This window comes from Notolabrus celidotus, chromosome 19 (genome assembly GCF_009762535.1).
Source record: "Notolabrus celidotus isolate fNotCel1 chromosome 19, fNotCel1.pri, whole genome shotgun sequence".
In the NCBI taxonomy this organism is placed as follows: Eukaryota; Metazoa; Chordata; class Actinopteri; order Labriformes; family Labridae; genus Notolabrus; species Notolabrus celidotus.
In genome coordinates this window covers 16,788,264-16,802,696 of record NC_048290.1, presented here as the reverse complement: position 1 = coordinate 16,802,696, position 14,433 = coordinate 16,788,264, and the positions used below count along the sequence as shown (strand labels likewise).

Here is a 14,433-nt window from a genome sequence, read left to right as displayed (position 1 = left end):
CTCTACCAGAAAGGCAGCAGGACCTTTCTGAAGGATTGGTCACAGATTTAGTGTTTCTTGTTGTTTTATTTGTCAGTATGTCGACGTGTGTCTTGGTACACAGCTACAGCTACAGCTATGAACATGTAGCTATGTGGCTATGCTAATTAGCGCTAGCACTTATAAATGACAAATAAAAATCATCCACTAGATCTTCAAATCTGCAGACGTGGGGAGTAAAACCGACCTTTGTGTTTATTAAGACAGCCTACAACTAGCATGCCTCCCTCCTAAGCTCCTTGTTAGCACACATTTGTGCAGGTAATGAAAAACGGAGGGGGGATTCAGTATTATTTTATACAGTCTATGGGCTGAACAAGCTCCGAGCTCTGACCTCCGTGACAGACTGGATATTGTTGTGACGTAACAAAAACACGGAAGTCTGAAACGGCTCGTTTCACTCACATTTACAGAAAGTTGGAGAAATCAAAACAGGGGCAGAATGGATTTTTTTCATTTTCGGAGGGATTTGTAGACATGCCAGGGACACATATTTCAGGTAGAGAACCATTAAAAAGTCGATTTTGCATGATATGTCACCTTTAACATATGCAAGATTAAAATCATTCATTTAGAGGTGATTTGTTGACATCTTGAAGCTGACGATTTCTGTCAAAGAACAGAAATAATTGAAGACCTGCTCCTCTTCCTGCTGGTTCTCTTCCTCTTTAGTCTTAACTTCCTTTTCAACCTCTGCCCCTCCTCTCCTCTTTGGTCCTCGACTCTTCGGGGGTCTCTCTCAGCTCTTCATCGTGTTTCTTGCTCTTATATCAGCCTGTTAATGGAGTCACAGAGCCTCTACATGTAATTAACGGCTGTCCTCTCTCTCCCGTGTTCACTCTGATCCCACCGGCTGTAGCTACATCAGAGCCATGTTCCTGTCAGGATTTCTTCAGCTCCTCCTCCTCCTCTTCCTCCTCCTCCTCTTCTCTCTCTCACATGTTTCTCTGACAAGATAAAATGGAATTTCTTACAGCCGACGCAGGCGCACCATCAAGAAACTTGACAAAGTAAAGAATAATCTGCGAGCTTGGCAGAACTCTGGGTTTCGTTACGCACAGGGAAGAAAGTTGCATTTTAACTGGATTTCTTCCATTATGCAGCTTATATTGTAGCATCCATGCGTCTATCTGTGTGCCAGTTTAAAGGAAGAAAGTATTTTCCTTGATTAAAGCAAAACAGCAGGAAACAGGAAGTCATTGAGTGGCATGTATGTTGTTCCCTATAGTGCCGATTAAACCTATTTTGAAGCGCCACCATTCATAAAACATATGGAGAAAGGCCTATGTAGTCCTTATTCTCCCTGCAGCAGCAGTAATTTACACAATTGCGGCACATTTTCTCAGCGCCTACATCAAAGCCAGAAATGTGTATGAGGAGACTCTCAAAGCTTGTTGTTGCAGAGAGTTTACAGGTTTGAAGTTCTGATGTTAGTGTTTTGATGCATTCAGTGTTTTTTCTCTCTTTTCAAATGACGCTGTGATTCACAATAATTGGATGTTCTGCTTTATGCCCTTCCCTCTCTCCGTACCCATTTTCCCCGCCTCCTGACACCTCTCATCTTTTTACCTCCAAGCCAACTTTTCCTCTTTTTCTTCCTCGTCCTTAGCTATGCCTTCAGACTCCTCCACCAACCCCCTCCTCCCGCAGCAGCCTTCATCCAGCAGCCTGCCCCCCTCCTCCCGGCTCCTCAGCCTCGTCTGTAGAGCACGTCCCCTGGTTGGTCCGGTCCCGGGGGCACCCAGCAGCTGTTGGCGGAGCTGGATCTGAGGAAGTCCAAGCTGGGAACAGTCGGACCATCCCGACAGCCTGCGTACGACCCACACACCCGCTAAGAAGCTTCACTAACCCTCTGCTGCCACCACCCATGGGGACCATCGACCCGAAAGTGTACACCTCTATGTTACCACAGTCCAGTAAGTACCCCTGAATGTTTTGTAAACTAAAGTCAAGGCAAAAACCAAGTTTACAAAGTCAGGGAGCTGGATTAAAAATACAGTTCCTGGCTGCAGCCAAACTCAACATGTGTCCGATCAGTTAAGAATTCTGCGTTATGTTGCAGGATTTGAACCAATGCATCAAGGTTTATCCAAAAGGTCGAAACAAATTGTACTAAAGCAGAAAAAATCAAAACAGATTGATGATGATATATCAAGCTACCTTATGACATAGTATATCATAACATGGCATATAATGACAGCGTATCATGACAGCATATCACGACATGGCGCATCATGACATGGCGTATCATGACAGCACATCATAACATAGTGTATCATGACATAGCATATAATGACAGCTTATCATAACAGCATATAAGGAAAGTCTATCCTGACATAGTGTATCATGACATAGCATATCATAACAAAGCATATCATGACATAGCATATCATGACAGCGTATCATGACATAGCGTATCATGACATAGCGTATCATGACATAGCGTATCATGACATAGCATATCATGACATAGCATATCATGACAGCGTATCATGACATAGCGTATCATAACAGCATATCATAATACAGCATATCATAACATAGCGTATCATGACATAGCATATCATGACAGCGTATCATGACATAGCGTATCATGACATAGCATATCATGACAGCGTATCATCACATAGCGTATCATCACATAGCATATCATCACATAGCATATCATCACATAGCATATCATCACATAGCACATCATGATGTTGTGCAGCATATCATGATGTTGTGCAGCATATCATGACAGAGCCTATCACAACATATTGTATTAAAATGCAACTTACTGAGACAAAACTTATCAGTAACTTATCATGAGGTGAGTAAGAGACCCAGGGATAGATTTGTTATAAGTAAGAGACCATGAAGAAGCCTTTCATGACTTATCCATCACAGCCTAATGCATAAAGATAGAACATGTACCATGTTGTAATAATTAATTGTGGTACATATCATATCATAACTTTTCTTAAGCACGTAGAAACATGACCTAACAATGTTTGTTGTAAAATAATATATCATGATGTGACATATGTGGCGTTAGAATATGTGTCTCTAAAAGATATACATGTCCAGGGACACAGTCTTCAGATTCATGTATTTTTTCCTTTGAACAAAGTGAAGCCTCCAGTCTGGTAGAAAATGTGTCCTTCTCCTGGACTGAAGTGATTTTATTATGAATTTTGAGGTTCATCACATATGACAAGAAAAACAATATTCTTAAAAACCATCCCTGGTTCCGCTCTGCAGCTCGGCGCGCTTGTTTTTGATGTTTTTTGTCAGATTCAAGTGACTCTTTGTTTAAGCTGGATTCTCTCTGCTGAGCCGCTGCACTTTGTTTTATATTTTATTCAAGCAAGCTAAATGTGTTAGCCTCAGGCTGCTACACTGTGTGTGTGTCTAGGAGTGTGTGTGTGTGTGTGTGTGTGTGTGTGTGTGTGTGTGTGTGTGTGTGTGTGTGTGTGTCTGTGTGTGTGTGTGTGTGTGTGTGTGTGAGAGAGAGAGAGAGAGAGAGAGAGAGAGAGAGTGTGGAAAAAAACACTGTAACTGGCCTTGACATTAGCCAGAGGGTTGGATCTGATCCGGACTGACCCTCCCTCTCTTTCTCTATCTTTATGTTACCTGTCAGTCCACTGTAATGTTAACCCCCCCCCCCCTCTATCTCTCCCTCTTTCTTTCTCTCTCATATAAAATCAGCCTCTCCTCTGTGTTTTTTTTCAGCCTATTTTTAGCCATGCTGCAGGGCTTTAGCGATGGCAACCTCAGTCTGTATCAGGTGGGATGCCTTGCAATGTGGTGCTAATATCCGTGGTGCCAAGAAGATTTAAACTTGTCCTCGAGCAGAGTCAAGTCAAAATGCAAACTGTGAAACTTTTCAATACAGCAGCTCAAGCCTTGATTGCACACCTCTTAACCACCGCTTACAATTGCCTCTAGTAGGGGATCATTTGTCCAATCAGAACAAGGTACAATTTTGTTTCAGCGTGAGCCTCGCCTTCAACTCTAATCTAAGCCCAAATGCAGTAATACTCTCAGAATTACACTACCCGCCCATCTCATGAGAGGCAAATCTAGCAAGGTGTATTGTTAAATCCACGTGGGGTGGAAGCTGATGGGCAATGGATTTGACATGACATAGCCAACATGACATAGCGCATCATGACTAGGGCTGTCAAAATTGCTCCAAAATGACGTTTGAATATGCGCTCTAAAAAAATCACATAGGTTCGAACTATTCGAATATCTATATTTGCGCATTATGTCAATAACAGGTAGACAAACTTATACAAGGAGATTGTATAGGTATTTTTATTTCAGATTTAACATGCCTAAAACATACCTACACATTACAAACTAGTAAATGACTTAATGGTCTATACCGTAACACTTTTAAGACCGTAGACCTCTCTTTCGCCCCCCTCCCCTCTCTGTGCGCAATGCGCTGAGTTGTGCGAGCAATTAAAAGTCCTGACTCTTGTCCCTTATATAGGCAGGCTTCATTCAGTGATTGAAGCAAATATTATTAACATTAATTGAGGTTGAAGTTAAAAACGAAAGAGTAGTCCACTTACATTCTTTGCGCTTGTATAAAAAAAAGAGAGGAAAAACTGCATTCTATCCAAGTGTCAATGACTGTCGGGCGTTTTTAGTCCACTGTCAATGTCGGGTCTTAGGCCAAAACACGAGACAGTCCGCATGTAAGAGGCCAGTGCCGATCTCTTTTATTCACTATATTCCCAGCAGAGGAAAAGACGCGTTCAGAGCGCACTGAGAATCCGGGGACGGAAAGATTTCTCTCTGCCGTCTGCTTCACGCTGTGCATGTGCGACTCCTGTGACCTGTCCCTGACCAGTCATGCCATGCAGTGCGCCCACTCGCAAAGCAGCCGCCGATCTGTTTTTTTTTCCACAGTCGAATATTAATTTTCACAATCAAATCTCCATTTTTTTTATATTCAAATATATATTCGAATTTAGAATACTCGTTGAGAGCCCTAATCATGACATAGCGTATCATGACATAGCCAACATGACAAAGCGCATCATGACATAGCCATCATGACAAAGCGTATCATGACATAGCTTATTATGACATGGCAAATCATGACATGGCGAATCATGACATGGCGAATCATGACATGGCAAATCATGACATGGCAAATCATTACATAGCGTATCATGCCGAAGCGTATCATGGCTAGCTTATAATGACATAGCGCATCATGACAGCGCATCATGACATAGCGCATCATGACATAGCATATCATGACATAGCATATCATGACATAGCTTATAATGACATGGCGAATTATGACATGGTGAATCATGACATGGCGAATCATAACATCACGTATCATGACAAAGCGTATCATGACAAAGCTTATAATGACATGGCGAATCATGACATGGCGAATCATGACTGGCGATCATGACATGTCTAAATCATGCCAAAGTGAATCTTGACATAGCGTATCATGACATAACGATGAAGATGAGAGCGCACACTGCAGCAGAGAGTGAAGATGCTGACAGCTTGTCTCCCCAATCAGACACAAAACAAGAGCAAACTGACAAAGCTGCATCGCTTAAAGGGTGTGTTTGTGCTTGAATATCATTGGTGCAACTTTTTTTGTGATGGAGCAGATAATGCACAATTCAAGAGTTAAACTAACTTATTATAATATCTGATTAGCAAGCTCATGAACCTCTAAAATCTTATTATAAAGTCTGGTAGTAATAGTAGTCCAACATAATCCTGCAGAAAACTTGGTTTGAAGGATGAACACAATTCAGGGGAGGTATAATTCCTCATTCTCTATCTGTCTTCTTTACTTTCTTTGTCCTTTATCTTCCCGTCTCGTTCCCCCCTTCTTCAGATCTTTCAGTCTCTCTCTTCTCGCTCCTCTGGTCTCATCCTGTCATTCTCTGTGATCGCCTGCAGCGGTATGAACAGAAAGTAAAAAACTCTCGTCTACAGTTCATATGATCCCTGGACAGTTTGTGTGTGTGGAGGTGTATTTGTTATATGTGTGGGTGTGTGCATGGTGTGTGTGTTTATGTGTTATGTGTATACAGTTCCATTATGGTCCTGTTTACACCCCAGGTGGCCTCAGATTAACATTGATTTTTCGTCTCCTGGAAACCTTTCGCTCAGGAATAGCGAGCCTGCGGCGACTTCCACAGACTCTACACTCACCCTGTGACCCCCACCTCCTCCCCCCTCCCCTAACACAGAGCCTCAAGCAGGCAGCGCTACCTTCACCGACCCCCCCTCCTCCATTTTCTCCACAAAGGAGGGAAAAAACAGACTTGTGAGCGATGGTGTTGATGTTCATGGCTGGGCTTGTTTGTGTGTTTTATCCGGGGCTTGAATGACTCTCTGGGTGAAGAGAAAGAGATGTTTTCATGGTTTAATTGGATTGTTGTGGTGAGGGAGAGAGATGGAGGGAGCAGGAGTGACCTGAACCATCTGAAGATTGATGTGCGCCATTTAATAATTTGTAAGGTGGATAGAAAGCTGCACAGGAAAGAGGTTATAGCCTGTCCTCTCTCTAATGTACCCAATGTTGAGTCAGATGTTTCTCTCTGCTGATGATTTCCTGAGTCAGTGCATAGATTCTTGTTTCTTTTTCTGTTTTTCTTTCTATCAAAATGTTTACCATCAACACATTTTATAGTTCCCTGGTGACTGCAGTGAAAATGCAGAATGAAATCAACAGTTTTACAGCGCTTAGGAAACGATGTGGAGCCCTCTGAGAATCCGAAGTAGAGATAACCGTTCAGAGTTGATCTGGTTTATTTACGTCAATAACAGAGTATTCATGCTAGATGGTAAGAAACAATGCCAGGGACAGCATGTCAACACTTCTGCTTGTTGACACTGTGGCAAAAACGTCTCCAATAGCATCGTAAACAACTTGGAGAATATTTGTAATACTAAAACTTTAGATTTGTGATTAATGGGGAGGAAAGAACACTGAAGCTACAGAGGGAACTTGGTTAATGGCATTATGTCACTTTCTATTTATTTTAATATTCAATTATTTTATTTATTTTTAAACGCTTCAATTTTATTATCTGATTACTAACATTTATTGCTTTTTTAATGATTGGTATTTATTTATCTTAGACTCTTTTCTTTAGCTTTTTTATCGTCTTAAATATTTATGTTTTATCTTTAATTTACTTATATCTTAACTATTTCTCTTTGTTGTTTATTTATCTACATTTTATTGTTATTGGGGTACATTAGTCTCTACTTCTAAATCAATTCCTGCTCTATGTGTAGTCTTACATATTTGATTTGATTTTTTATAACACCTTGAATTGCATTGAATTGTATGAAGGTCAACCATGAATAAAGCTTGTTTAATTGATTGTTAAAACACAAGAAGCTGAGAAAAAAACATTGAACAAATTGAAGAAAAACAGACACGTATTGGCTTTAAGACAAGATAAGATAAGCCTTTATTATATAAGAGCAATTCAAGTAATTAGTATATCTCAAGAAAAATATGTACCAAACAAAAAGTACATCTACAGCAGGGGTTCCCAAGTGGGGGTGGCCAGACACTCATTTGGGGTCGCAAGATGTTCTTTGTTTTTTATGTAATATAAAATTTCGGATGTTGCCCTTACTGTAAATATGTGTTTTGTTTTCTGCCATTCTTGTGTGCCGATGACTCCTAGGTTAGGACACTTAATAACAAAATCTCCGGTAAACAGCGGTTATTCATAACAGCACAGGAACAAAACCATATGTGGCATGTAGGTAGCTAATTTTCTGCAGACCAGTAAAAATGAAGTGTGGAAGCTACATTTAATCACTTCATGGGATAGTGAGATCGCAAGTCTTTAGTAACTATATTTTGGGGGTCGCTGGCCGAAAAGTTTGGGAACCCCTGATCTACAGTATATCTACAGAATCAATGATACAAGAAATATGTACAGAGTAAGAACATAGGTTAAAACAAATTGCACACGTTGAGGAGTGAGATGAAGTGAGTGATAATTGCACATTTTAGCAGAGTTTCAGGACTTGTTGAGTGGAAGAAAACCTTATACAGGTGCTGCTGTTATTTTCTGCATCATATAAGAATGAAAACGTAAAAGCAGTTATGTTAAGATTTTATCGTGAATGAAAATGATCAGTTTAGTGTGCTTTAAGGTGGGGCTACGACTCAGAGGTAGTTGGTTATCTTGCTTTCTGTCCATGTGGAAAAGTGTCCTTAAGCAAGACACTTGGTGCCAAAGCTCCCTCTGGTGTCTGTAAAATGTAAAACGTGTCGTAGACTTCAGATATCTGTTTTGCAACCAGCAGTCGCCACCTGCTGGCCATTAGGAAGCTTACAGGTAATGCGTTTTTGAATCGGCTTCACTCCTGCATCCTTTAAAAAAGTCTGCGTCTATAAACCCTCTGTAAGCCATTTTATATCATCCTGTGTGAGCTTGCACTGACGGTGTGGAGTTTGAAAGGTGTGAGTATTCAGGAGGATTATGGGTAATGTAGTTTTTTTTAGTGCTTGAGTCATACAGGGATTAAAAGACAGCATATCTCTGAATGTGCGTCTGCGATTTGGACGTTATTCCTTTTTAATCTGTTGCTTGTGAGTCACCAATTTTATGGAACAAGGAGTATCAAATCACCCCTTTGAAGCCTAAAATGCTGGCCTAAGATCTTCTTGCCAAAGACGCATCTCTGACATAAACACATATTTTCCAGGAGATATAGTTGATGTCTCGTTTTAATCCGAACGAGAGGCAGGAACTTAATTTAAAATACGGTAAACAAATGAAGCGAAGAACAAACAAAGCACAATTATGCTCGCGCTGTAAAAAAAGAGGTGATTAAATAAGGAATAAATATTCTTCTTCTGGCCTTGAGCCGGAGCAAAGAGGTTTTTATTCTCCACCACACACAGAAACTTCCTCCCTCTCCGCTCCCTCATTTCATATCAATTTTTAAACAGCGACCTTCTTCTCTTTTCAATGTGGTCTCTGAAGCCTGTCTGCAGAGTAAAGTGTGATGGTGGGCAGTTACTCACCTAAATTGGCCTGAATGTGCGCTTTAATGCTGGAAGCTGTAATGGGATTGTCTGACTCAATGTCTGATAGTGAGAAAAGACATTTCTGTCGCAGCTGGAGGCAGACACAATCCAGCTGTGATGGATGTTTTAAAGCTTATGGCTTCATCTCGCCTCGTAGGACGCACGTTATTACCAATGAAAAGCTCCGAGATGGTTTCAAATGGTTATGTGTTGCATTTGGATGACCACAGAGATTTCTGTTGCAGTCGTCCTCAAGTTGAGCTCTTTTATGGCAGAAATGTTCATCACCTCGACTGATAGAAAGCCTCAGCTGTTTTCACTGAGAGTGGAGCGACAGGAGAGGTCAGGGGGGCCATCAAAAGCATGAGGATACACCCTCAGTGTGAGACTAAACATGCATCAATGAACAGCATGATCAGACGTAATGATTGAATCATCGTGTTGCAGGTGAGCAGACAGGTAAACGTATGAACGCTCTGATTTCAGAATGACCCATTGAGATCCTGGTGTCAGGTGGCTGAGGTGGCAAGAAAGCAAGAAACACTTGAGACTTGAACCCTCAGGTGTGACGTAAAGATGGAGCAGTGGAGGAGAGTGGAGGTGGAGAGTTTGTCCTCCGTCTGCTCTTTGATCAGAGAGAGTCTTAGAATTTTAAACAAGATGGTGAAATTATCAGGATGTGTGCTGAAACCCTAAAACACCTTCAGTCCACACTTTGAACTTTTGTTACACCGCCTGAATGAAGGAGTTTAAGAGTTTTACAGACGACTATTTGTTACCCTCCATCCATTTTGTTCTGCTCCTCTCTTTCCTCGAACATTCACCAGCTCTTCTTGTTAGATCCTGTGGTCCGTCACAGCACCAGATCTGATAGGCTTCTATTCTAGTCAATGGGTTTACTTCCACTGGATCCGCTCCGTTACATTACACAAGACTTCTATTTTTGCCGGATGCCGGAGCAATCTCAACAGAGCAGATGGAGCGGGACAGGAAGTCAGGCACCAAAACAAAATGAAAACATCCGGTTAATTTTCAGAATAAAACACTCTGTGTTATCACCAGATCGTATTTCACTTAACTACAACAACAAACCGTCATGATGAGCCAGGCCTGGAGTCAACAGGTCAGAGGTTTTCAGAGGACCAGAAAGACAACATGGATGAGGAGAGGAGGAGGAGAATCCTTGATTCAACAATTACAGCGGGAAAACCTCGGTCCACATGACTCCTGCTGTCCGGCAGTCCTGCTCCGTGCTGGGATCTGAAAACGCAACCAGTGGGTGTTGACGCATGAGAGAGCACAGAGCTGGACTGCTGCGGATCTGGTGGAAGTACCGGTTTAAAGTCTTACATTTCTAGCTCCTCCTCCAGTCTGGTCAGAGCTGAAGAGCCTTTCGGAGGAGAGGTAACACGCCTTCAAGGTCAACATGGATGAGGAGAGGAGGAGTAGAATACTTGATTCAGTGATTACCGCGGGAAAACCTCGGCCACATGACTCCAGCTGTCCGGAGGTCCTGCTCCAGCCCGACTGCAGTGGATCAGAGATGGACCGGACACAGATCTGGCGGAAGTGGGATGTCAGTTACGTAGGCCAAAAGGAAAAGAGGTCTAGTGGAGGCGCCTTAAAGTTAAAAACAACAATGACATGACTTGAAACTCTAAACAAGAGGTCCACTGTTGAATTAATCGCTTAGGCTTGGCAGAAAACTGATTAATGTGTGTCTTTAAGGGACAACATGAGACTCCTCAGATGAAAACAGGAGCAATAATCTGATGCAGCAGTCACATGTAAGGTCTTGGTACGGTTTAATAAGTAAAAATTGTATATGCATAAACATTCTTTGAGTAAGTAGCACATAACATTAACTTGAAGTATCCACAGTGCTGCTTAATTTGTTGTTTCTCTAAATTTAAAGTTGGTTATTTTAAACAAGATTTGTAACATTCAGAGACAAAATATTGGTAATATCTCTTGTCTTCATTACAAAGATACATTTAAAATAATAGGTTGAAAAATTGGTTCCATGCTTTGTTGCAAAATCCTTTTCATCTCTAACTTTGTCGAGTGTTTCTCATAGAAATAGGACAAAAGATAGTTCAACCCTTTTGATCCCACGACGAGCATTTTTCTGAGATACCTTCCAAAACTTCCCCAAACACAAAGCTCATAGCCAGTCTCTCTGTGTCTTCCTGACACTTTTCTGCTGAGGTAGGCCGTTCTGCAGACAGCCAGGCTTCAAACAGACAGACAGGAAGAATAAAAGAGATAAAACAGGCAGACGGAGAAGGGCCAAACACGCGTGTGAAGCTGAGGATGAGGATGTTGGCTCTCTCTCCCTGCAGAGACACGTTGTCTCCTCAAAGACACCTTTCATCTCTACTGTATTTACTTCAAACTGTCTCCAGGATCAATAACCCCGCCCCCTCCGTCTTCACCTCCTACTGCTGTGAGTCTCTCCATCTTTGGCGTCCGCCCAGAGACAGACGTGGCTGATGTGACCCCCGGCGGGCGTTTCACACCTCCACTCCAGCTTGTCTGGTAAATAAATCCACCTGTCTGAGCCGACGAGGCGCTGCTCACCTCGTACCCCCATCCTCTCAGATGAACACCCCCCCCCCCCCCCCCGAGGCTGAGCCAGGCACCGTGAAACTCTCCTTTATGGCGTTGTTCAGCGTGGATGTGTAACCTTTGCCTCGGCTCTGTACCGCTGCAGCTCATTGTGTTTTTTCACACAATGATTTCTAGTGGCGCTCGGCTCAGTTTGGATCCGCTCTGACAGCAGCGTGCTGAGAAGTCATACAAACACATTTGGTTCTGCTCCATTTTGAAAATGAACCTGGCAGGATATTTCTACACCGCATTTACAGACACACAAGGTCAGCTGTACTGTACCAAATAAAGTGCTGGAACTAAAAGGTGCAGGCTCCGAGGCTGGAGCAGCTCCAACTCGCATCTCTGGTCATGAAACTTCACCGGCAGCTCTCATTCTGTTCATCTTCACAACATAATACTCGATGATTCATTCATTCCTCACGTAAGAGGGAGCCAGTTTTGGAGGTCTTACCTGAAGTGGAACAACCTCACTTTGCAGAGAGACGTACACAGTCCACTTGGGATTGAGAGGAGGTAAAGAAAAGGTGGATTGTGTTTGTGCGGAAGTTTAGAAAAAAACTGATGTTCTGGTACTTTATTGTGCACAAAAAAGTAGCCGGTGTTCAGGAAAGTTAATTTAGTGTTTTGTAACATAACTGGAATTTTTGTTTTATGCATTTACAGAAAGAAATAATAAATACATGTGATCATAATTCAGACTTTGATGGTTTGATGAACGTGGGGGTCGCAAGAAAGTTTCAGTGATGGACGCACTTGCACGTTAGAGAGAGAGAAGCTGCTTCTGATCAATAAGTTACAGAATATGCAACCACAGATTTGCTAAATGTTGATCAATCATTAGAGTTCTGGTCCTCAGTGCCATCCAAAGATTATTTTCAACTGCAGAACTTTCACCTGGAACCTTTTGAGGAACTATGCTCATTGCTGCAGCAGGAACCAGGGTCTAAATTTAGCTCTGGTATAATACTTTCCAAGGTCCACTATTGGGGGCGTGGCCTGCAATACTGATCGTTTCTGATTGGTGGGGTACCTGCAGTGTTCTTTATTCCACCCTCTGTCCACAATAAAATCACACACACCTGTGATTGACTTGGTTTAATAACTCCTGAACATTGGTCTTCTCTGAGCCTGATAGTGTGAATGTGTCAGCTCCCGGTGTTCCAGTCTGAAGAGTGACCCTGTAAACTGGAGACCTTCAGCTGAACGTGTCAGTGTTTGTAGAGTTTACAACAGCTGTTGAAACACAGAAGGAGTCCTCGGGAATGCAAACTAGTTTAGTTTTTATTCAAATGTCCAAATATCCTCATCAGATATTTAATGATCATCTAAAGACATTTGTGAGGGATGCATCTGGCAGGGTCACTCTTTAAACTGGAATACTGGTCGATCTCTAACATGGCTTTAAGATCAGTCTTCTAGCTTTGAGTCGAGCGTTTCAGATGGTTTGAATCCTCTTTGTCTCGAGAGCTCGTCTCCTTCCAAGTGTTGTTTCAGTGAATCCATCTGCAATAAATCCCGATCAAAAACAGCACAAGAGGAATCTCCTTCATGTTAACAGGCTAACTGTAGTGTCACTCATCATGAAGCCGGCCTGTCTGTCTCCTTCTCCGGCGTCATCTTTGTTGAATGGCCTTCGTCTCTGTCTTACTCCCCTCTACTGGTCTGGTGGTGTAGTGTGATAACTTTATTGCCACTCCATACATCTCTGGCCTGATTTAGTCAAAAAGCACCTAAAGTTGGAGGTTTTAAAGCGCATCAGAAGCTGTAAATAAACACATACAGCTATCACAGCATGATTTCAACCTCAACACATATATTCATGCATTCATTTCACATTTCTTGATGCCTCTAGGTGTCCTAAAATATATTTCTTTGCCGCTTATAACCACCTTATTTCTATCACTAGAATTTAAAAGCAGCCAACAGGATTGAAGCTACTGTCTAGTATTTCAAGGAATCACAGAGAAGTAAAGGTAGTGGTTTTAACAAAGAGTCAGATCATAAAGGAGGCTTGATAATGATTTCAGTATCAATGAAAACTAATAATCCCCATCTCTTGACTTCATGTCGACATCATGTTTCAGTTTGTCTGCAGTCAAGCGTGTTCTTTGTGATGCAGTCTCAGCTCTCTGTTGTGAAGTTGATCTGATCTGAAGTGAATATGTGATGCAATAAAGAGTCATAAAGTTGCGGCATCATAAACCTGCAGCAGAGCAAGGAGTGTTTCAACTCTAACCTTTTGTATTTACGCAAAGTGTTCATTTTCAAAGAAATCCACTGAAGCAAAAAGATGAAGAAAGCAGGAGCTACAGCTCGTGTTCTATTTAAACCTAATCATCTGTTACATGTGTAATTTTCATAAATACATACATTGTGTGAGCCGCATGTAGACCGTATATGTAATTTCGAGTTTTAACCACAGCCAAGAGAACTTTATCTCCGCAGGGAGAATTGCCGTGATGGAAATTTCCAGAGGTTGTCTTCATTGTTCTCAGCTGGATCCTCTAAAATGGAGCTTTTTTCTTATTTTCATGCTGTTTACTGTGAGGCTGAAAGTATGATTCAACAGTTGGAAATAAATCTTATTCTCAGCAGGAGGCTGTGAAGCAGACAGCCATATCTTGCTTCGTAAGTGGAGATGCCTCTTTCTTTGGGAGGAGCAAGGACGCCTGATTTCCACCCCTTTAGAGGGACCTGGGTTGACTCTTCAGGACAGACTTATCTCTAGACTTAATGCTTTG

The 14,433-nt window shown here is 42.0% G+C and overlaps 1 protein-coding gene across 1 annotated transcript in view; it reads left to right on the top strand.

Moving 5' to 3' along the window:
* dcc (DCC netrin 1 receptor) overlaps positions 1-14,433 on the top strand; it is a 371,365-nt gene that overhangs the window by 342,490 nt on the left and 14,442 nt on the right. Inside the window, 2 exon segments of the mRNA XM_034709663.1 lie at positions 1,649-1,703; positions 1,705-1,955. Coding sequence (XP_034565554.1) covers positions 1,649-1,703; positions 1,705-1,955 — 306 coding nt within the window.